The sequence below is a fragment of the Myxocyprinus asiaticus genome, chromosome 18 (assembly GCF_019703515.2).
Source record: "Myxocyprinus asiaticus isolate MX2 ecotype Aquarium Trade chromosome 18, UBuf_Myxa_2, whole genome shotgun sequence".
NCBI classification, from domain to species: Eukaryota; Metazoa; Chordata; class Actinopteri; order Cypriniformes; family Catostomidae; genus Myxocyprinus; species Myxocyprinus asiaticus.
In genome coordinates this window covers 37921802-37946985 of record NC_059361.1, presented here as the reverse complement: position 1 = coordinate 37946985, position 25184 = coordinate 37921802, and the positions used below count along the sequence as shown (strand labels likewise).

General features: G+C 42.5%; 1 protein-coding gene across 3 annotated transcripts in view; it reads right to left on the bottom strand.

Moving 5' to 3' along the window:
- Window positions 1-25184, bottom strand: part of LOC127455675 (contactin-5-like) — a 389595-nt gene that overhangs the window by 254955 nt on the left and 109456 nt on the right. For all 3 annotated transcript variants that reach the window (XM_051723705.1, XM_051723706.1, XM_051723707.1), the window contains exon 2: window positions 3484-3602. In XM_051723705.1, the coding sequence (XP_051579665.1) occupies window positions 3484-3602 (119 nt within the window). The remainder of the gene's footprint in view (window positions 1-3483; window positions 3603-25184) is intronic.

Here is a 25184-nt window from a genome sequence, read left to right as displayed (position 1 = left end):
TTTTATATTTTTTTATATTTTTCTTTATAATCTTTTTTTTTTTTTTTTTTTTGCTCTTCAGAAAATTCCTTGTATCAGTATTTCAGACTAGAAACTGGCTATACAAAGTGGTCCTTCAAAGGCGCCATGTGAAACATGTGCATGCTAATGGGAAAAGCTTTCATCCAAGCTTGTTTGCCGTAGCTTAGTATGGTGCAAACATCTGTTCAATAATTGCATACCCAGGGCTCCTCTCTCTGCTAAAGACGCACAACATTACACACTCAAGACTGCAATTTAGTCGTCAATTACGCTATCTGATGTTTGCTTACCCATGTCATTACCATGCTAACAGTTCAAGAAAATATACCTCTCAGATGTTATGAGACCAGCAGGTAATGTGAATATCTGCCGAGTCGTGCACCAACAAGCCAAGAAATAACAGAATGTGTTTCACAGCACCCCTCTTTACACGGCTGTCAATATTTTGATTTTAGGGAGAAATATGACCTGTTTTTATAGCACTTAATATGACATATTATTGACAGATTTTGTGAGATTCACCCATAAAATGTTTCTTCATGTTAAAGAAAATAGGTAACATCTAAATGTATTGGTCGAAATATGATTAAAGATGTTTGTGACGAGGAGGAGGGCGGGGCCGGGCCATCACTACTCGCCCCCAACCCTCAATCGGGCTAATCAGCCGAGGAGAGGGATAAAGGCAGCCAGATGTGGCAGTTCAGGAGAGAGAGAGCAACACGCAGCTGCCGTGTGTGTGTTTATGTTTTAATTTTACATTAAATATTACTTTGATGGTTTGTCCGGTTCCCGCCTCCTCCTTTTCCCATTTTATCCCCCCTGTTACAATGATTTAATCAACCTGACTACATTGGTTTACACCAATGAAAGTAATTTAAGGGTCAGATCAGGTAAAAATAGTTATAGGTAACATCTGCAAATTTGAACTTTTAACATGGTATTCGTTGAAGTACCTTATCATTTAAGTACCTGTAAGTACCCGATGCACACTGTTAGTGACAGACAGATATAGCTGCCAGGCTGATTAATCAGCCAATATTTGTCTATTTTGAGATTATACCGACTGACAGCTTTGTCAATGGACAGTAGAACCCGACCGATATGGGATATGGGACCGATACGATAACGATTTTAGAGAGGGAAAATTCACCGATTACCGATATGGTGGCCGATATAGTTAACTTTTGAGCTGGAATGAAAACAGATCTTTTCTATGTGGATTTTGCACCGATATGACGATGCAAAGGTACTCAGAAGGCTGCTTTCTTAAACAATTTTTTTTTTTTTTTTTTTTTTTTTTTTTTAAATCAAAGAATATTTGACATTATTATTATACATTGTCAACCAATTCTAGAAATGGACTCTGAGAAAATAAATAATAAATAAAAATATAATAAATAACTAAATAAACATCAGTACTGTATGTTTAGTATCAGTCAATTGCTGACCATTTAAATGAAGAATAAATAAAAATGAAATTAATAGCTAAATAAACATCAGTACTGTTTAGTATCAGTCAAATGCTGACCATTTAAATAAAGAATAAATAAAAATACAATAAATAGCTAAATAAACATCAGTACTGTATGTTTAGTATGTCAAATGCTGACCATTAAAATAAAGAATAAATAAAAATAAAATAAATAGCTAAATAAACATCAGTACTGTTTAGTATCAGTCAAATGCTGACCATTAAAATAAAGAATAAATAAAAATACAATAAATAGCAAAATAAACATCAGTACTGATTAATATCAGTCAAATGCTGACCATTTAAATAAAGAATAAATAAAAATAAAATAAATAGCTAAATAAACATCAGTACTGTTTAGTATCAGTCAAATGCTGACCATTAAAATAAAGAATAAATACAAATAAAATAAATAGCTAAATAAACATCAGTACTGTTTAGTATCAGTCAAATGCTGACCATTAAAATAAAGAATAAATAAAAATACAATAAATAGCAAAATAAACATCAGTACTGTTTAATATCAGTCAAATGCTGACTATTTAAATAAAGAATAAATAAAAATAAAATAAATAGCTAAATAAACATCAGTACTGTTTAGTATCAGTCAAATGCTGACCATTAAAATAAAGAATAAATAAAAATAAATTAAATAGCTAAATAAACATCAGTACTGTTTTGTATCAGTAAAATGCTGACCATTAAAATAAAGAATAAACCGAAATAACATAAATAGCTAAATAAACATCAGTATTACTGTTTAGTATCAGTCAAATGCTGACCATTAAAATAAAGAATAAATATAAATAAAATAAATAGCTAAATAAACATCAGTACTGTTTAGTATCAGTCAAATGCTGACCATTAAAATAAAGAATAAATAAAAATAAAATAAATAGCTAAATAAATATCAATATTACTGTTTAGTATCAGTGAAATGCTGACTATATTAATATGGCAGAGTCGAGAGATCAACAGACACAATCCACCATTGCACTGTTGGCTGCTGAGCTGCAAAAAGATGCTCTGATATTAACTTTTCAATCTGCTGTTACTGACTGCACTGACAAACTATAGTTGGCTAACATAGCAAACAATAGCAAAGATAAACCTGAGTGACATGGTTGTCAGGACAAGGTTAACGTTATATTAGTAATATTGAAAAGGGAAAATGATGGGGTCATTGTTTATTAACTTTCCAGTATGTATTTCACAAACTAGTTAGCAACTTACTGTGAAAACACACAGCTCAACTCCGCCCTGTCTGCAGAGCCACCGTCAGCTCAGAGTCAGCTCTGTAAACAATGGAGTCGGAGCGCGCTCTGCTCAACATATTATGTAATGACACCAATTCTAAAGCATTGTTTTCTGCATTATGTTCTGCATTGTGTTCAAATCGGCGCATATCAGTAAACATATACGCCGATGCCAATATTTCGGTGAAAGGCTAATATCGGCTGACTGATATATCGGTCTGGCACTAATGGACAGTAACATATTGTAAGGGGGTTCGAGGGAAAGGAGGAGACGAAAACCGGCTTGACAACTTAAATAATAATTTAATGAACAACTTAAACAAAAACAGACAACCATAAACACACACACAGTACAGCTGCCTGTAATTCTCTCTCTCTCGAACTGTCATCCCCGGCAGCCTTTATCCCTCGCGTGCCCCATCAGGCTGATTGGGGACTGGGTGTGCGTCATTCCAGCCTGGCCCCGCCCTCCTCGGCTCTACACATATATTTTTGTGAATTTTGATTACGTATTGTGAAAATAAGTGTAAGATGTTATGTGAGTTGCAGATAATGCGAATATCTGCCCAGTCAAGCACTAACAAGCCAGGAAATAACATGAAGTGTTTCACAGCAGCCCTTTGTCAATGTTGCTGTGAGAAAGAGGAAGATATGAGGAGAGAGAGAGACAGAGGGAGTCTGTTTTGAGGAAAGGCAGTTTCTTATCTTGATATAATCGCACCACTGCTCTCCTACCTGCCATACCACTGATAACTGACAGCAGAAGAAGTGGTTTCCATGGTGACCCCATAATTCTTCTGGAGGGTCCCTTCTGCGCGATTGTTAGTAGGTCTGTTTCTTCATTAAAGCAGTACCTATGAAAACAAGAAGACAAAAGACAGGGTAAGAATGGATGTAAAGCGAATGAGTGAGTGAGTTAAAGAGAGACTGAGAAAAGGTTAGGTAAGTTGAAAACACTTTTTTCCTTTAGGGTTAGGGGTTAGGTTAGGTTACGTTACGTTAGGGTTAGGTGAAGGAAATAGGATATTTAGAAAGATTGATTAATCTTAATTGTGACACTGGCCCATGTTGCAACTCTGATGGTTAAAAGTACTTTGGGACCTCAGAGGTTTAAGAAAAGGAGCTGATCTCAGGTGGGCCTGCCCACCTTGCATACAGCCCAAGATGGTGTTACGGCCTTTTGCCAGCCTTCGCCACTGAAGGAATAGCCTCGCCCAAACATCCTCAACACCCATCTCCCACCTGAGATCTCCCATTTGTCTGTGGTTTTGACTCAGGAACTCATGTCCCCCATGGGATTTGAAATCCAGTCTCCCAGTGGAAACTCAGGGGGGATTTTTTGTTTTTGTTTTTTTGGACTGAACACCTTAAGGGAATTATAAAACCATAAAAAAAAACATAGCATTGTATTTTTAAAAGTCTATCATATCATCTGTATACCCATGTAACCTCAAAAATAGAACTTGAGTCCAACTATTATACTGTTAGTATTATCCACCTTATTTTTAAGCAAAACTAGGGTGGTATAAGCCACTTCCAGCTATTTTAGCTATACAAAAATACTACATTATGCTGCTTTATATTACAGGTTGGCAATAAAGGTCGACATATTATTATCATTAATTACGATTTTCATAAACTCACTGGTTTTGAGTGCATATAGTTTTACCATTTATCGCATTTTGCCATCGTTTAATCACACACTATTGCACAGGCAGAATGAATTAAATCAGGCACTGACACGGACAGTCCTGGGCACTGTCTTGATATGCCTCCACAAACTTTACACAGCCAGCAGAGAGAAGATGCTGGGGAAATGCTGCTTCAACTTTTCTTTGCAACAAAACTTCATATTGTTTCATCTTGGCAAAATAACAAACGCATTTTACTCTCTGTTCTTGTCAGAGAGCATTCTCAATTTCTTAGCGGTGCACAGTAAACAAACTCGCAGATATGGCATTCAGAATTGCTTATGAAATATTGCCTTTGGAAATAAACAAATAAAGGCATCATTGGAGGTAATGCAGGTACATATGAACGGAGGTTTACATGGAGACAAGAAAGACTGCATCGTCACGATCTTGGTAAAGAAAGAAGCAGATTTTATTACCGTCTCTTCAATACAACAACACACAACAAGGGAATGGTTTACTTACTCTTTTAATATAAATGCTGACATTAGAAAAATTATCTGACATTGGCACATAATTCTACTGTACATCCTGTGGTTGTGTGATAGTTTATAACCCCAGATCAATAACTCTGGGATTATAACCTTCTAGTTATTTACACTGTGGTTCATGCCAGCGGAACTTCCTCGTTGCACAATAAGGTGGATACAGCCTAGCCTACACTGGATTTGAATTCATGTCTCCTCAGTCACAAGTAGGTAGTTCTTACCACTAAGCCATAATGGCTTAGTTTAAATAAAGCCATAAAAGAATCATAAAATTACCCTTATTTGTGGTTAGGTTTAGAGTTGAGATTTGGTCGAGGCATAAAATGTAAATTCCACAACCAACCTCCTCAAGTCTCCAAACCCCATTCTCACCTCCAGTTAAAACCATTGGGTGCCCATGTTTGTAGTTTCTTTATCCATTGCATCTCATTTCTCTTTCTTTGTCTCTCCGTCCACTGGAAGTTAGTCTCCAGGGTTAGGGTTAGGTTAGACCTGAATGACCCACTACTGATGCTTCAAGCAGTGTCAGGTATCTGAGCTTGGGAGCAAAACCACCTAAAGAATCAACAGTTGCAAACAGTAGCATGGTTTCAGGTCAGGTTCGGATCAGTTTTCCAAGTATAACTTTGGGTTGGGTTAGTAATTAATAAAAAAAAACAAAATAAAAAAAAAATAATAAAAAATGGCTACTTGCCAAATAAATCAATACAGTTGAAGACAGAAGTTTACATACACTTAGGCTGAAGTCATTAAAACTGATTTTTTAACCACTCCACAGATTTCATATTAGCAAACTATCATTTTGGCAAGTTGTTTAATTAACAAAATTTAATTGAACAAAAATTGTGGACCTCCACAAGTCTGATTCATCCTTGGGAGCAATTTCCAATTGCCTGAAGGTACCACGTTCATCTGTACAAACAATAGTACGCAAGTATAAACACCATGGGACCACGCAGCCATCATACTGCTCAGGAAGACGAATTCTGTCTCCTAGAGATAAACGTATGGTGCGAAAAGTGCAAATCAATCCCAGAACAACAGCAAAGGACCTTGTGAAGATGCTGGAGGAAACAGGTAGACATGTATCTATATCCACAGTAAAATGTGTCCTATATCGACATAACCTGAAAGGCCGCTCAGCAAGGAAGAAGCTAATGCTCCAAAACCGCCATAAAAAATCCAGATTACAGTTTTCAAGTGCACATGGGGACAAAGTTCTTACTTTTTGGAGAAATGTCCTCTGGTCTGATGAAATAAAAATTGAACTTTTTGGCCATAATGACCATCGTTATATTTGGAGGAAAAGGGGTGAGGCTTGCAAGCCTAAGAACACCATCCCAACCGTGAAGAATGGGGGTGGAAGCATCATGATGTGGGGGTGCTTTGCTGCAGGAGGGACAGGTGCACTTCACAAAACAGATGGCATCATGAGGAAGGAAAATTATGTGGATATATTGAAGCAACATCTCAAGCCATCAGCCAGGAAGTTAATGATCGGTCGAAAATTGGTCTTCCAAATGGACAATGACCCCAAGCATACCTCCAAAGTTGTGGCAAAATGGCTTAAGGACAACAAAGTCAAGGTACTGTTGTGGCCATCACAAAGCCCTGACCTCAGTCCGATAGAAAATTTGTGGGCAGAACTGAAAAAGCGTGTGCGAGCAAGGAGGCCTACAAACCTGACTCTGTAGTAATTAATAGAACATGAATTAATGTTAACATAACATAAAAGAGTCATTAATATAACTTTTTCAGTTCTGTCTGGAAGAATGGGCCAAAATTCCAGCAACTTATTGTGAGAAGCTTGTGGAAGGCTACCCAAAACGTTTGACCCAAGTTAAACAATTTAAAGGCAATGCTACCAAATACTAACAAAGTGTATGTAAACTTCTGACCCACTGGGAATGTGATGAAAGAAATAAAAGCTGAAATAAATCTACTATTATTCAGACATTTCACATTATTAAAAAAAAGTAGTGATCCTACCTGACCTAAGACAAGGAATGTTTTCTATGATTAAATATCAGAAATTGTGAAAAACTGAGTTTAAATGTATTTGGCTAAGGTATATGTAAACTTCTGTACATGGACATGAAATGTGTATTTATATATATATATATATATATATATATATATATATATATATATATATATATATATATAGCATGGTAGTACAATATGAGGCCATAGTACATGTTTTGTAAGTTGAAACCTGAAGTAGTTCTTCGCTCTTCCCCTTTAATCAACTCTCACATTTGTGCAGAGAGAGAGAGAGAGAGAGAGAGAGAGAGTTTGTCAGCATGCGTGCAAGTGTGCATTAGTCTCCATGATCAAAGCAGAGATGAGTATGTTGCTTTAAGCTTGATATTACAGACAGTTGCTTGAAAAACAGTCACAACATTCTGCTAACCACACCAAACTCATAAACACACACATGCATTCACAGTCAGGCCTCTAAAGGTCTTCACAACTGCTCATACCAGCACACATATGAACACACATGCTACAGCAGGTTTATTTAATAACCTTTTCAGAAAAACAGAGCAAATATAATTTTTTGGAGGCTGGATGCAATTAATAGAGTACTGTGAAGTGCCTGCAGACGGACTGGACATGCATCATCCACTCTCTTTTTCACTCTGTCTCTGTGTGTGTGTGTGTGTGTGTGTGTGTGTTCTCCATCCATTACTAATAGCACCTGCCTCTGCCTCACCTGAGTGCACAGTGCACTGTCTACACACACGCACACCACACACACACACACACACACACACACACACTGACCAGGACTGACTGGTGTAAACCAACAATTCTCATTTGTATTCATGGCACCTTGCCTATCAACAAAAATATCAATGGAAGCAGTTTGCAGGACTGACTGTTAACAATTTGTCCATATGTCAAACCTTTTTGATGCCACCACATGCTGTTGCTTTTGATTTTTCCTATTTGTGTACATGAAAAACATTTCTTTTTTTTTTTCATTGACATGGTAACTATACCAAGCTTTGAAACGACCTGCTTGATTAGTTTTAAAAGCATCAGTAACACAGGTGTGAATGAACATTGAGAGTTTCAGCAAAGGGACAGACTTTCAGTGAATAACAACTTACATCTCACTCAAAGCTAGTGTATGGCTTCAGTAGACTGGGAATATAGCACTCGAGTCATATGGACTAGCAAAATTGCTGAATAAACACTTTTTATACAAAATTTATTTACTTAAAAAAAGAGGAAAATTAAGACATTTGGCTCATTGACTGGGGTCTCTAGGACAAACTCTATAGCACCACCATCAGTTTTAAAATTCACTTTCCTTTTTCACTTAACTTTTGAAACGTTTGGCATAAAAAAGTTACGCTAGCGTGACGAGAAGAAAACTGAAAATGTGACAAGACTGTCAGTTGAGTTTGGCATTCAGACAAGGTGGAACGCCCTGCCTCAAAGGGCCATACTTCAGCCAGGCCCACGACGGGAGCTGGGCAATAGAAGTGGCACATAATTATAATAAGCCTCGTTTGGACAGCAGATGATGAGTGTCATCAACGCTGCCAAACAAAACACATAGCGTGCCTCTTCATGGGGAGCCGGTTTCTATTCTTCATGTGTGCACACACTGGTGTCCTCTCAGATCCAGGAGCAGAGCGGGGAGGGTACCAGCCGAATTAGATGTGCACCAGACCTGCACCCACGGATCCCCAGCGTGAATTAGATGGGAATTGGAGCATGTGTAGCTGCTGCCGGGCATGGATGCCGGGCCGCCCTTACCCTCACACCAGTGAGGGAAACGCGTGTGGCTGCCGGACTCCGCCCACATCCTTGATCCTCCTGTGGACACTCCCCATCCTTGCACAACGTCCCCTCTCACCACAAGGATGCCAGATTCCCCTTTATTTTGGACACTAATTCCCTCATGGACACTTTATACCCATTTTTGAACTTTTTTATGTTTATTATTATTTCCAATAAATGCCTCTTCGAGGCTTGACAACACATCCAGTGTGTCTGTCTCTTGCTCACCCCGCCACACCCCTGTTAATCAATCAGGCACAGTTATCAGCTGAAAAAATCACTGTCTCATAATGGACAGATAATCGGCCTTGACCAATATACTGGACTATCTATAAACCGCTTTTATGATGCTATTATAGTGCTTTATACTTTTTTTTTGGAGCTTGAGAGCCCAGAAACGATTTGAGTGAAAGGAGCTGTGTCAGTGGGGTGGGGTGGTGGGGACTCCTGAGGGACTGGTACTCCTGTGTATATTTAGTAATGCAGGCTTGTCGTCAGACCTGTCTAAAGTTCATTGCACTTGGCTGCTCCACATCAGGCAGTGTGTAGTGAGATTTGTCACTGAAAACTCTCTTTCTTTCTCCTCTCACTCTCCCTCCCACTAGCAATGTAGAAACAGGACCAGAACTCCAATTTCTCATGATGCTGAGATATATCTCACATTTACAAACCAGAGGAGGATGTCCTGTCTTTGACAATTATGTCAGCTTGTAATTCCTTCTCTACTCCTGAAGGTGTAACAGTTCAGTTCAATTTATGTCAAGTTTCATGCAGTGGACTCCACTTCATCAGAAGCAACAGTAGAGTGATGGGCTTTGTTCCATATTTCTGCACATTTTGCAGTTGAACTATTGTGTACCATGCGGGCAGGACCCTTAGAGATGGCACCCACTAGATCCTTTGAAGCAATTAAAGGTGCTGTAAGTGATTTTGTCATGGAAAGGTATGCAAAAAATAATCCTACTACCTGAAAGATATCACTGAAATAACTGCCCTGAGATATCACAAGGATCACTGTGACATTTATAATCTTTGTAAAAAGTAAAATAAAAAGTGCCGCAAACCATGGACATGTTCGTTCTGTAGCCAATCAGACAGCGTCTGAGGTGCTTTCTGCCTGTCAATCATTTTTGGCGTTCTCATAGTTTTGTTGTTGCAGTGTACTATTGAGGCTTAATGTCATATTCTGATATATATTTGTCAGCTGAGGGCACTATTTCACTACTGTTCTGTTTGACAAGCGTGGGAACATGCTTTGTGTCGGTTTCAACGGTATCGGTGCAGTGGAAGTTGGAACGGCTAAAATCGCTTACAGCACCTTTAAGTACACTGTGTGAGCTGAGGTAGTAAGAAATAATAATAATTAAAAAATAAAAAATAAAAAAAAAACATTTTAAATGCATAAAACAATAAAAATCCCTTTTTCAGTACACTGCATTTTAAAGATAATTTTGTAAAAATCCAAATAACTTTACAGATCTTTATTGTAAAGGGTTTAAACAATGTTTTCCATGCTTGTTCAATGAACCATAAACAATTAATGAACATGCACCTGTGGAACGGTCGTTAAGACACTAACAGCTTACAGATGGTTGGCAATTAAGGTCACAGTTATAAAAACTTAGGACACTAAAGAGACCTTTCTACTGACTCTGAAAAACAACAAAAGAAAAATGTCCAGGGTCCCTGCTCATCTGCGTGAACGTGCCTTAGGCATGCTGCATGGAAGCATGAGGACTGCAGATGTGGCCAGGGCAATAAATTGCAATGTCCGTACTTGTGAAATGCCTAAAACAGCACTACAGGGATACAGGAAGGACAGCTGATCGTCCTCGCAGTGGCAGACCACATGTAACAACACCTGCACAGGATCAGTACATCCGAATATCACACCTGCGAGACAGGTACAGGATGGTAACAACAAATGTCCGACAACAAGGAATGCATAATCCCTCCATCAGTGCTCAGACTGTCCGCAATAGGCTGATAGAGGCTGGACTGAGGGCTTGTAGGCCTGTTGTAAGGCAGGTCCTTACCAGACATCACCGGCAACAACGTCACCATGGGCACAAACCACCTTCGCTGGACCAGACAGGACTGGCAAAAAGTGCTCTTCGTGTCGTGGTTTTGTCTCACCAGGGGTGATGGTCAAACTCACATTTTTTGTCGAAGAAATGAGCGTTACACCAAGGCCTGTACTCTGGAGCGGGATTGATTTGGAGGTGGAGGGTCCATCATGGTCTGGGGTGGTGTGTCACAGCATCATCGAACTGAGCTTGTTGTCACTGCAGACAATCTCAACGCTGTGCGTTACAGGGAAGACATTCCCCTCCCTCATGTGGTACCCTTCCTGCAGGCTCATCCTGACATGACCCTCCAGCATGACAATGCCACCAGCCATTCTGCTTGTTCTGTGCATGATCTCCTGCAAGACAGGAATGTCAGTGTTCTGCCATGGTCAGCGAAGAGCCCGGATCTCAATCCCATTGAGCACGTCTGGGACCTGTTGGATCGGAGGATGAGGGCTAGGGCCATTACCCCCAGAAATGTCAGAGAACTTGCAAGTGCCTTGGTGGAAGAGTGGGGTAACATCTCACAACAAGAACTGGCAAATCTGGTGTAGTCCATGAGGCAAAGATGCACTGCAGTACTTAATGCAGCTGGTGGCCACACCAGATACTGACTGTTACTTTTGATTTTGACATTATTCCATTTCTGTTAGTCACATGTCTGTGAAACTTGTTCAGTTTATGTCTTAGTTGTTGAATCTTTTTATGTTCATACAAATATTTACACGTTAAGTTTGCTGAAAATAAAAGCAGTTGAAAGTGAGAGGACGTTTCTTTTTTGCTGAGTTTAGAAACATTACTGAAATCAACAACAGTGGCATTGCTAGGTCAAAGCTAACAACTTAAATCTCTGACACACTTGCTTTTAACCCTTACTACTTAGTAATAGTCCATCACCTATCCCATAGCTGAGGTGCATATCATATTACTGTTGTAATATAAAAGCAGCACATGCTCAAAATGTTAATCGGTGAGACTATTGTTAAGAATATGATGATGATATTGATATGAAAATGATCAAATCAATTATTTACAATTTACTGTCATTGCCTTGTTAATATGTAATCATGTAATCTATAAAAAGCAACTGTAGTCCGATTACAAGTATATTAAAATGTAATTTAATCCAATTAAAAGTACTTGGTTTTGTAATCTGATTACATAATCCTGATTACATGTAATTTGTTACTACCCAGCACTGTGTGTGTGTGTGTGTGTGTGTGTGTGTGTGTATATATATATATATATTTACAATATAATGCTAAACATGTTTTTCAAAAATGTATGAAATCAACATGGACACAAATATTGGACTGCCACAAAACTGACACATTTTAAACTAGATATTAAAAAGATAATCCAGGACAAATTTATTGGTCAATGACCCATTAATATGTGTGAGTGACAAAGAAACCACCCCTAAAGGAAAAATGAAAGTACCATTTTAAGTACCTGTATGCCATAAACTATTCTATTGTTTCTTGCTTTGCCTTTAAGACGCCTCTTCATTGCAGTTACACACAGGCTGCAGGATTCTAGGTTTTAACTGCTCCATCAGTAACAGCCTATTTGCAAAGCCTGCATTACACTATGGCAGATTCAAAAAAACAATCTGCACTGTAATGTGCCACAGAAACTTTTGGATTAAACTGAAATGATCAGGGATCGGGTTTTGTAATATTAGGATCCTTCAGCAGGATATGCAAAGTAGAAAGTGCTACAAAAAGCCAGAAATAGCACAAGGTTTGACAGACTTCACCACATTTTATTGTTATCATTAGTTTGTCTGTTGTTACCATGACTCACCATGACTGGGTGGACTAGGTTCCCTATCTGTCACTCACTCGACGTTGTGTCGATGTAGTGACACTAGGGGTCACTGTTGGGAGCCCGAGACACCTCTGGTCTTTGATAAAAGGCCAATGAAAATTGGCGAGTGGTATTTGCATACCACTCTCCCGGACATACGAGTATAAAAGGAGCTGGTATGCAACCACTCATTCAGATTTTCTCTTCGGAGCCGAACGGTCGATGTTTACTGAGCTGACTGTTCATTCACCTCTGCTGGATCTGACGGTGCATTTCAGCGGCTTCTCCCTCCTCTGCATATAGTATATTTCTCTAAAAGAGCGGCACACACGGAACGTCTATTTAAAGACGCATCTTTTTAAAGATGCCTTTCCGTTTGTGTGTTATTCCTGGTTGTGATCATTACCTCTCAACTTCTGACGGTCACGATCGCTGTCTTTCGTGTCTGGGTGCGACCCACGCGGAGACAGCGTTTGTGGATGGATCATGTACTCACTGCGAGAACATGACCATGGCAACGTTGCAGTCGCGGCTTGCTTTTCGGTCCTTCTACCTGCGGGTATGAGGGCAGCGTGGCTAGCACTGGGGGCGATTTGGGGACCCCAATGGGACCACCTCTGCCGGGTATCCCCCCCATGGACCTCCTATTCCCCAGCACACTCGTCTGCCCCAATCGGGCTTCTGGATGAGTCCGCCAGCTCGTCTCACGGCGAGTTCGACCTCTTGTTCGGAGCCCGCGAAGCTGATGAGCTCTCGAGCGCAGCATCGGAGAGCGGGCTCATCCAGTCGGACGCAGAAGCCTCAGCTGGGCTCCCCCCCTCAGGTGTGGTTGCCCAGTCACAGGCTGATGCGGAAATGATGGACATGCTTTCCCGGGCAGCCGTAAGCGTTGGGCTAGAGTGGAACCCTCCGCTCTCCCCTGAATCCTCGCGGCTCGATGATTGGTTCCTGGGCTCGCAGCGCCGCTCAAAGCAGCCAAGCCCCACTCCAGTCCCTTTCTTCCCGGAAGTGCATGAGGAGTTGACAAGATCGTGGGAGGCACCTTTTACTGCCTGGTCCCTATCCTTCAGCTCCCTGCCCTCACTACCCTTGATGACAGGGTGGCCAGGGGCTATTCGGCGTAGCCTATGCCCGCAGATTGCCACCTCCTAGCGTGGACGCCCAAAGCTCCCGTCCAAGGCCTGTAGGTTCACATCATCCCTGATGGCCAAAGCCTACAGAGCCGCTGGACAAGCCACCTCCGCCCTGCATACCATGGCTTAGGAGCACCACCTTTGGCTCAACCTGGTTGAGATGGGTGAGGCCGACAAGGCACGGTTCCTTGCTGCCCCCATTTCCCAGGTTGGCCTATTCGGCGACACCTTTGAGGACTTTGCCCAGCAGTTCTCGACAGTGAAGCAGCAGACGGAGGCTATCCGGCACATCCTGCCCCAGCGTGGCTCAATATCCCACACCCCACCTGCTTGTCACCAAGGGCGTCCCCCTACGGTGACTGCACCGGCTCCGCCGCAGCCCACCCCTTCGGCCCGGCCACGGCGTGGAGCCCACCGCAGGAAGGAGAATCTTTTGTTGCTTTTTCATTTAATTTCGCCGCATGCCCAAGTAGCTGCGTTACCCAACAGTTCAGCAAAAGAGCGGTTTCCTCATTCCCTGATGATGACGGCCGTGCACACCGGGTACATGACCACCGTCCACCTTTCCATTCTTGCAGGTTTGGCGCTCCAGCGGTGGTCTCCCCGCTCCTGCGCACCCAGCTGTGGCACAATTCCGCCCCCGATGTGACAGTCTCCACAGGTCACGAGGACAGGCCTCTTCCTCCCCCGTCACAGGCTGTTCCGGGGGTGGTCACAAGGAGCCAGGTAAGTGCTTCGATGTCCCTGAACTCAGCATGGCCACAACATGGCGTAGCACCTCGAGCTCCGCCCTGCCGCGAGGCCCCACCTGCTGGTACATCCGACGAGATTGTCCCCTTGGTCCCCCTCACTCGGAGCTTGGATGCATGGCTTGCACTTTGCAATCCGTCGCGATGGCTGGTCCAGACCGTCCAACTCGTCTACGTGATTCAGTTCACCAGGCGTCCGCCCAGGTTCAGCGGCATCCACTTCACCTTGGTGAAGGGCGAGAACGCTGCTACCTTGCGCACGGAGATCACTACTCTCCAACGGAAGGATGCGATAGAGCCTGTCCCTCCGTCCGAGATGAAGAAGAGGTTTTACAGCCCCTACTTCATTGTACCGAAAAAAGGCGGTGGGTTACGGCCAATCTTGGAACTGCGAGTACTGAACCGGGCTTTACACAGACTCCCGTTCAAGATGCTGACGCAAAAACGAATTCTGGCGAGCGTCCGGCATCAAGATTGGTTTGCGGTGGTAGACCTGAAGGACGCGTACTTCCACGTCTCGATTCTACCTCGACACAGACCCTTCCTGCGGTTTGCATTCGAGGATCGGGCGTATCAGTACAAGGTCCTCCCTTTTGGTCTGTCCTTGTCCCCTCGCATCTTCACGAAGGTCGCAGAGGCAGCTCTTGCCCCGTTAAGGGAAGTGGGTATCTGCATTCTCAACTATCTCGATGATTGGCTAATCCTAGCCCACTCTCGGGATATGCTGTGTGCACACAGGGACCTGGTGCTCTCGCACCTCAGCCGACTAGGCTTCGGGTCAACTCGGAAAAGAGCAAGCTCCTCCTGGTTCAGATCATCTCTTTTCCCGGGCGAGCTCAACACTGCAGTGGACGCGCTGTCACGGCAGGTTACCCTCAAGGGAGAGACTCCACCCTCAGGTGGTCCAGCTTATCTGGAGTCGATTTGGACAGGCACAGGTAGACCTGTTTGCCTCCCAAGAACCCTCCCACTGCCCGCTCTGGTACTCCCTGATGAGGCACCTCTCGGTATAGATGCGCTGGCACACAGCTGGCCCCCTGGACTTCGCAAATATGCGTTTCCCCCAGTGAGGCTACTTGCACAGACCCTGTGAAAGGTCAGGGAGGATGAGGAGCAGGTTGTCCTGCTAGCACCCTACTGGCCCATCCAGACATGGTTCTCGGACCTGATGCTCCTCGCGACAGCCCCCCAGGCAAATTCCCCTGAGGAAGGACCTTCTTTCTCAGGGACGGGGCACCATCTGGCACCCGCAACCAGACCTCTTTAATCTCCATGTCTGGCCCCTGGATGGGACGTGGAAGACCTAATCAGTCTAGCACCTGCAGTGGTAGACACGATCGCTCAGGCTAGGGCCCCCTCTACGAGATGCCTGTATGCCTTAAAGTGGCACTGTTCGCTAAGTGGTGTTCTTCCCGACACGAAGACCCCCAGAGATGCACAGTCAGATCGGTGCTTTTCTTCCTGCAGGAGAGGTTGGAAGGGCGGCTGTCCCCTTCCACCTTGAAGGTGTATGTAGCCGCTATAGTGGCACACCACGACACAGTGGATGGTAAGTCCTTAGGGACGCACGACCTGATCATCAGGTTCCCGAGAGATGCCAGGAAGTTGAATCCCTTCAGACCGCACCGCGTTCCCTCATGGGACCTCTCTATAGTTCTTCAGGGTCTACAGAGAGCCCCCTTTGAGCCTTTGCAGTCAGCTGAGCTTAAGGCACTCTCCTTGAAGACTGCCCTCCTGACTGCGCTCACTTCCATCAAGAGGGTAGGAGACCTGCAAGCATTCTCTGTCAGTAAAACATGCCTGGAGTTCGGTCCAGGCTACTCTCACGTGATCCTGAGACCTCGACCGGGCTATGTGCCCAAGGTTCCCACAACCCCTTTTAGGGACCAGGTGGTGAACCTGCAAGCGCTGCCCCAGGAGGAGGCAGACCCAGCCCTGACATTGCTGTGTCCGGTGCGCGCTTTATGCATCTATTTGGATCGCACGCAGAGTTTTAGAGTCTCTGAGCAGCTTTTTGTCTGCTTTGGTGGACAGGAGAAAGGAAGCGCTGTCTCCAAGCAGAGGATCGCCCACTGGCTCATTGATGCCATAACTATGGCATATCACGTCCAGGACGTGCCGCCCCCGATAGGGCTATGGGCCCATTCTACCAGGGGTGTTGCGGCCTCCTGGGCCTTGACCAGGGGCGCCTCTCTAACATACATTTGCAGAGCCTTTTCTCACATTTGCGAGGTTCTACAATCTCCAGGTGGAACCGGTTTCGTCCCATGTAGTGGCACGCACAAGCAGGTAAGTCCGGGACAGACGGCCAGGTGTATTGCTTTCGCATAGCGCCTTTCACCTCCCCTGAGCTGAAGACGTGCACCGTTAACTCCCAGTAGTGTTCACAAACTGTGTTCCCTGGTTGATTTCCTCCGAGCCCTGTGGCAGACGAGTTTGTGGAGAGACTCGCTGCCGGCTCAGTACACGTGCTAACTAAGCCCTGTACTGGGGTAGGTGCTCCGCATGTGGTGGTTCCCCGTAGGTAACCCCATGCAACGTATATCTTCCGCTAATTCATTTCCCTGTTTGCAAACTGCGTCTTCCTTGGGCAGAGGCCCCTCTGCCCCAGTCACCATGCTTGTAGTAACTCCTCCCCCGTAGGGCAGGACCTACCTAGGGACTCCCCCACATGGCATACTTCCGAAATAGCTCGGCAAGACCATGTGACGTATTTCCATTTAAATACCCCCCCTCTCTCTGGGTGGGGTGTGGTCTCCGCGGTGTCTTCCCCTTGGGAGGGACACCCCCCTGACTAGACCTTTTAGGGAGTGGGAAAAAAGGGGATAAGAGCCCACGACTAGGCTAGCCCGTCTCTATCTTTTGGGTAGTCGACTTGTCCCCAAAGGGCCGTTCGACATTCATAAATGTGTTGGGGGAGGTTACGTGTTGGCTTGGTGCGCTGGCTACGAGGCACACAGTGGTCTGCCCGTCACACACCGCCAGTTCATGTAATACAGTTCAGCCAGTTGTGGCGTTTTTGTATAGGGACCCCTAGTGTCACTACATCGACACAATGTCGAGTGAGTGACAGATAAGGAACGTCCTGGTTATTTGCGTAACCACCGTTCCCTGATGGAGGGAACGAGATGTTGTGTCCCTCCTGCCACAACGCTGAACTACCCGCTGAAATGGACGGGACCTTGTCTCGGCTCCTCAGCATAAAACCTGAATGAGTGGTTGCATACCAGCTCCTTTTATACCCGTATGTCCGGGGGAGTGGTATGCAAATACCACTCGCCAATTTTCATTGGCCTTTTATCAAAGACCAGTGGTGTATCGGGCTCCCAAGAGTGACCCCTAGTGTCACTACATCGACACAACGTCTTGTTCCTTCCATCAGGGAATGGAGGTTACGCAAGTAACCAGGACGTTTTTGATCATCAACTAGACATTGTAAAGGCATGGGTTTCTTGCGTCAAAAGGCTTAGAATCAAGCCTTCAAGTTTTGAGTTCTAAAAGTATATTTTCTTGGTACATCGAATTCTTTCATTTCAAAAGGTCAAGGCAGATTTAATTTCTTATGATATGACCCCTTTTCACTGGGGTAGGACAAAATGTTTCAACATCAAAAAGGAGCTACATCAAGTTTAAATCTAACCAAAGGACCAAACTAATAGTTCTGAACTTGTTAAAACTCCATGTGTCTAACTACAAAGATAGCTAGTATTCAGATCACACGGTAAAATGTCTTTGACAGTCTAATTCCACTGATGATGAAATAACACCAAAAAGGATAAAATGGAGTGAGGGCTATGCTCTCCCTTTGAAGTGAACACTGACAATAACAAAGTGTGGCCACTATCTCTTATGTAGTGCATACTCTTTTACAGAGCATGTCCATCCTAATAGCGAGATGAAACAGTGTCCACCCTCCTGCTAATTGTTTAAAAGGCTGTATGAGGGCAGAAATAAAAGAGTAGAGATAAAAAAAATTGTAAAAATAAATAAATAAATAAAAAAACAGTGACACAGCGCTCATTTGTCATGAGGAGGATTAGATGGCTCTCTTTGAATTCCTCATTAATTAAATGAGGGAGATAAAGTGTAATTTCACCCAAGGGACGGGGATTAGAGGGGCTCCAGGGCCTTGATGACACCACCACAATGACCTGAGCAGGACAGAGAGGATGCTGGAGATCAAACAGAGGTTTTTGTGAACAGGGATTTTTATTGGCTTCATCTGCAAAGGGTGATCTTTGTAAATCATGCTGCTGGGTCTTGTGGGTCAGTAAAGGTAAGAAAAGGAGCTAATTTTTATTTTTTTTTATTTTATTTTTTCAATGGATGGTGTCATGCTTCTCATTACCCAAGAGACATAATACTACTTTTTATTTCTATAAATGCCAAATATAGTAGGATTTCTTCAACTACGGGCACTTTTGGGCAGGTACACTTTCAGAAATTAAACTGTTTTTGTATTTTTTTTTTTTTTTTTTATAAACTTTTGCCATATCTCAAATTATGTATGATGTTTGATAGCATTTGGTGGTGGAAACTGCATTTTAACTTTGTATTTTCTATTCATAACTAGCATTGTATGTACTTTAAATTTGTGGTTCTCAACCTTATTGACACCTGAGGCCCCTCCATTTTCCAAGACAATTTTCAAAACCCCAGAATCTAGGAGTGTCAAAAGATTAAAATACTTATTACGATTAATTTTGGGAGGAACTGTTAGTTTATATATGATTTAAATTATTCCAATAATTTCTTGATTGGAAATAAAGCAGAAGAAAAATATCCTGTTTACAAGTAATATTTACCTTGATTTTTCTTTGTTTTCTTCATACATCATGTCCCATATTTCATCTCAAGCATGCTCTTCATTGACACTCTTGTCTCACTGGTAAACTTACTTTTTGAAAAAACTTTATTAGTGGCACATTTTTTGTGAAAATGATGCCACAACTGAGAGACAGCAGTAATAACAGTACAAATGTATATATTTGTGTATAGATGGATTTTAATATTTAAAGGCTTTCTGGGACAGGGGTAAACAATAAAATGTATGTATAAAATTTCTTCAGCTGAAAACAGTCTGTGCTTACTGAAATTTGAATCACTGCCTCCAGTCGTCGAAGCTGGAAGTGTTGTTAAATGTATGGGCACGTGCAAGCTCCAGTTTCTGGGTGAAATGTCCACAGACTGATGTCAAAAGCAATTAGTATTTTAATTGTAAATTATGTAATACAGTCAACAAGAATGCATATTTTATTATCCCTATGCCATAACACAAACCCCAACCCTAAACCTAACCATCAAAGAATAGAGGCCACTTCTTTCAATTAGCGCCCATGCAGCATGGGAGTCTACATATTCTAAATCTCAGCTTCTGGTGTGACAGTATTATTCATTAATGACTAATAATGTTCTAAACTATTATGAACTTTCTGGAAGGCTCTCGTTTAAGGTCTGTGGGAGGATAAGAAATAGAGGATGGAGGGCGAATAGTAAGAAAAGTAATTGGACTGACTTGTGTCATAAGTTTAGCATAAATGGGCAGCTCCTATCTCATTTTGACAAATAAATTATCCACAAAAGAAGGCCAAGAGTGGAAAAAAATAAATAACTGAAAACAAGCAGTGGTTTATTAGTGTTAAAATTGATGCCAATATGAAGCTCTGGGAGAGTGATATGTTATCTCTAAAAAGAGAAAAAGAAAGCTGAAATGGATTCCTGCCTACAGGAATACTGTTACAACAGAAGCTAACTCGAATTAGAAACATCCATTAATAATGTGGGATGCAGAACCAGGAAGAGACAAGGCCGTATGTTCCGATCATCTGAAAAAAGGAATGCAATGCTGGAATCCCCCTAACTTGGTGTGTACTTTAGGATACGATAAAAATACCTCCAGCAATAATTGACCCCATAACTTATAGAAAAGAGTTTCACTGGGTATATAAGACATATCTATGGTTAAAGAACTGGCTCCCTTTCAGTTCATTAGTTGGAATTTGCATTGGAATTATGTGACGACGAGTAGGGCATGGCCAGCCGTGACGACGCACGCCCGGCGCTGAATTGTCGTAATCAGCTGGGAGAGGGATAAAGACGAGCCAGGAGTGCCAGTTCGAGGGAGAGAGAGCCACACGTGGCCGCTGTGTGTGTGTTTATGTTTAAGTTCATTTATGTAATTAAAGTATCGTTGACTGTTCAGCCGGTTCCCGCCTCTTCCTTGCCCATCCTTTACCCTGTTACATTGGTGACGAAACCCAGGAAGGAGGAAGGATGCGCTGTTGTGGAGTCCTCGCCACTGCCATCCTGACAGGGGAGCAGCCGCGGCCATCTGCCTGGGGACGGAGGGGTCACTGCCGGCCGCCGAGAGTCGGAGGAACCGCTGTCATCCGCCAAGAAAGGGGAGAAGCCGTTCTGTCCGCCAGGAGTCGGAGGACTCGCTGCCATCCATCAGAGGTCGGAGGAGTGGCTGAGGACCAGGCGACGGCGTGTCCGGGGACTGGCAAGCGAGTTTTTTTCTCTCTCTCTCCTCTCTCTTTCTGTCTCTCCCCCTCGCTCTTTCCCTCCCCCCCCCATCTCTCACAGGGCTCCAGAGAGGCAGGGAAGACCTGCCATCAGAAAGCTGGCCGGAAGGGCAACACGTCATGCCGGAGGTTTCCCCGGCCTGAATCGGGCAGCGGAGGAATGTGACAAGGAGGAGGGCGTGGCCGGGCCATGACGACGCACACCCGGCGCTGAATTGTCGTAACCGGTGAACCACTACCGGTGAAAAGCTGCAAACTTCTGGCAAACATTTGCGGTGAATCAAAAGCTCATTTGCATATGAAAATAATGAGCAGCAAATCTGCGGCAACTTTAGATTTGGTATATGCTAAGCTTCACTTTTACCAAAAAAAACATTCAAGAAAATGTTAAATATTTTACACTGTGGACAAAAGCACAACTTTCCCATACAAAATGCATGTAATTTTAACTATATGGTCTTCAGATATTTTTACACATTTATAAATTGGGGATTATATTATGTGCAAACCTATACACATGCCTTTCTCTCCTTGTTGAATGTGACCAACTCACATGCTGAAATGAATGAACAACATGTTTCTTGTTCAGTCAGTCAGCAAATCCCCTTCGACGAATGAGATAACTTAGTGATTCAATCGCTTTGTTTGCGAATGAGTGTAACAGTAAATTCACATCTCATCTCGTTCAAACTCAAACGACAGACTTGACTGGTTCAGTGAAGGGCATATTTATTCAGCAGGTCAAACCAATGATATGCTCCTTCACAGCCTGCACTCGAATGCTATTGGCTCGCACTATATTCAGTCTTTACAGGCATGAAAAGCCAACAACCCTTACAAAAATCGAGAGATCATTGCAAATTTGCCGCAAACTTGCCACAAATTTGCCACTGATAATTTCCACATGCAAATGAGCTTTGCAGGTAAACTTGCAGCAAATTGTCCATTGTTGCCAAATGTTTGCCGGAGATTCACCACTAGCGGTGAAGAGCTGCAAACCTCTGGCAAACATTTGTGGCGAATCACAAGCTCATTTGCATGTGAAAATAACAAGCGGCAGATTTGTGGCAAGTTTAGGTTTTTTGTAAGGGAAAGCAGCCTTGCGCTTCAAAATACAGCTCATTGGCCTCGAAAAAGTGGGAAGTCATTGAACAAGAAATATGAGTCAGTGTATGGAGGTAAACAAGAAAAATTTGTTAACTTTAATAAAGATTCATACAAAATATGGATTTGTTCACAAATGAAACATCACTAGAGCCAATTGGCTAACAGATTGCATGTCCAAATGACCTATCATTTTGTGCCCTGTAGAATTTGTATGACTTACCTTAGGATAATTTACATGAATTTACTTTATTTAGAACTGAATTTCATTTTAATCATATTTCCACATGACATCCAACAGTTTGAAAAGCCCAGATCTAGACAGTACTGGGGTAAAGTTTAATTTTCTGTTCAGCTGTTTCAGTTGGGCAAATAAATTATTCTCAGAACTTACCAAGAACTAGCCATCCCCAATAAACAATAAACAAGTCCACTAGAGTGCAAAAAATGATCCATATACTGTAAAAACGAGCTTACACCATCAACCTAACAAACACATCCTGTCCACTCAATATCTGTAGGAGAATGAAGCATTGTTTCTCGAAAGGGCTGAGGTGTTGCCAATCGACAGCTCAGTAGATGTGTGAAGCTCCCCTGCCAAGGCTTCTCTGACTGCAGATGAGGTCAGAAACATGATGCCAAGAACCTGCTGATAGTCAATCAAGCGCAGCTAAGCCCTGATTATAATCACAGGCTACTTGTTTGCTTAATATAACACTTCACAACTCTCTGCCCCATTAACATTTACATCAGTGAAATTGAGAGAATTCTGGGGTGAGACTGGAGGAGCAAGCTTTAACTGGACCTTTTCTGGGAACAAAGCATGGACATGTCGAAACAAGATGTTCTCACGCCCAAGGCGTCATGTTTTGATGCATAAGCCAGAGTCCTGCATGTCACCTTGCAAATGAAAACCATTGATATTGCTGTATTGATGTTGTTATATTTAAGTAATTGATATAACTACAATACTTACCAATAAAGTCTTATGACAAAAAGTGATAATTCGTACCAGATGGCGAAATCGTAAGATATCGTACAACTTGGCTTTTACGAAAAGGTATAACTTCCCTTAGGGTGCTTTCACACTTGGTTCGATTGCTTGGACTGAACTCAAGTTAATTTCCATCCCCCTCCCCCTCCCCCTGCCCCCACTTGTCTCTGTTCACATCATATTATTTGGGTCTGAACCGCAGTCCGATTGCGTCATCAATGTGAGTACAAGCAGCAGGTCTTTACCACTGTAACTAGTTAAAAATTCAAGAAGACATCAAATTTGCTGTGTTATTAAAGAATTCATCTCTTTGGATAAACCACCAAAACTGTGAAGAGATGTGAAGAATGTGAGCTGCTCTCTGATGGCGATTTGTTTGGAGACAATCAGGTATGATAAATGCATTATATACCATAATCATTGCGATCAGGAGCCTGCAAAGACGCAGATTCTACGTAATCTAAAAGCATCAACTTCCACATTTTGGTACAGTTGCTTTCATATCAGCAGTGAACTCTACTGGAGTTTACATAAACCATACCCCAGACCACCTTTTCAAGAGGACTCAGGTGCGACCCGAGTTCAGAAAACAGCGTTTACATCATCCAAGCAAATCAAACTTTGATGTCATTCGAACCCGGGTGCGCACCAAAAGTGCTAGTGTGAAAAGCACCCTTAGAGACGAATTCCCATAGAGACCAACCAATCAACAAACAGTTTTGAATTGATAAAATACAGGCATCACATATTACCTAGCCTCCTCTGCAGCACTATTTTCAGAAAGGAAGGTTTTAGTTTGGGTTAGGGGTTAAACTTAACATCATTCATTGGTCTGTAAGATAAGAGAATTGCATTGCAATAGAAACACATACTACATTTCCAAATCATTATAAATACAATCAAAACATTGTTTAAGATTAAGGTTTCATCCTTATAAAAACACTTTATTGCTCACATCTACATCTATTTTGCTTTGGTGGATTAATGGCAAAGGTTAATCAAAGGCAATGAGGTTACCAGCTGCATCAACATAATGGTACCAAAGGGTACAAGACTCAAAACAAGTGTCAATATTTGATGCCTTGAGGGTGAGAATAGGGCCCGTTGAAAAACAAACCACTGAGTTACTATGAGAAAAGATCAAATTACTGGCAGAACATAAGTATCTCACATCACAAAAAAAAAAAAAACAAAACAAAAAAAAAACAACAACAACTCACAAACATAAACCATTGTCAATAACCAGCTTTTGATTAGCCACTGCATTTAACACCCTATGAAACTGATGTATTACACAGTATCTATTTATTTCATTTCAGCTTGTCCAAAGGATTCATGACAGAAGGGCTTTTACTTTCACTTTAAAGGCTCTTGAGTACAGTACCGTCAAATATTCGATCTCCTTTCTGGCTAAAGCCCCCTACAGCTAGCACATGCACACTCTGTGTTATCTGAGCTGAAAATATTGATATCTTTCTAATGGTCAAGGTAAGCTCTCCACTCAAAGCTCCTATTGGATTGAGGATTTGAATGATGCATGTTGAGGCTTCCTAATGGAAGGGCCTATAGAGCATGCCACCATGATTTGGGAGGTACAGTATAATGTTATGTTATCAAACAATGGAGCGTGGGCTCAATAAAAACCTGCTGTGTTCATTAAAGGACGGAATACAATTGTACCACATTGAGCGGCTTGGTTCTGGTTGTAAAGTAGATTGGAAAGCACTAGTCAATACAAAGCTCTTGATAACAGTAGTAAAGGCTGTCGACTGCGCTTTGATGCAAAAGAGGTTCTAAGGTAGCAACTCAGGAAACAGGATTAAACCAATTTAGATAGCATCTTAATTAAAACATTACAAAAAAATACAATAAAAATATGTTCAGTGCTGCTGCTTTTAAACTGTCTTCGACTTTAATTTCTAAGTGGGTGTTTTTCTTTGCCCAAAAATTATAAAGATGGCGATTAGCAGTAGTGTAGTCTAGGGCATACACAAGCACAAGTCATATGTCCATCTTTTTAGCATATTGCGTATGCTCACCTAAAATGAGTAATGATTTTTATAGCTTCCAAAACAACGAG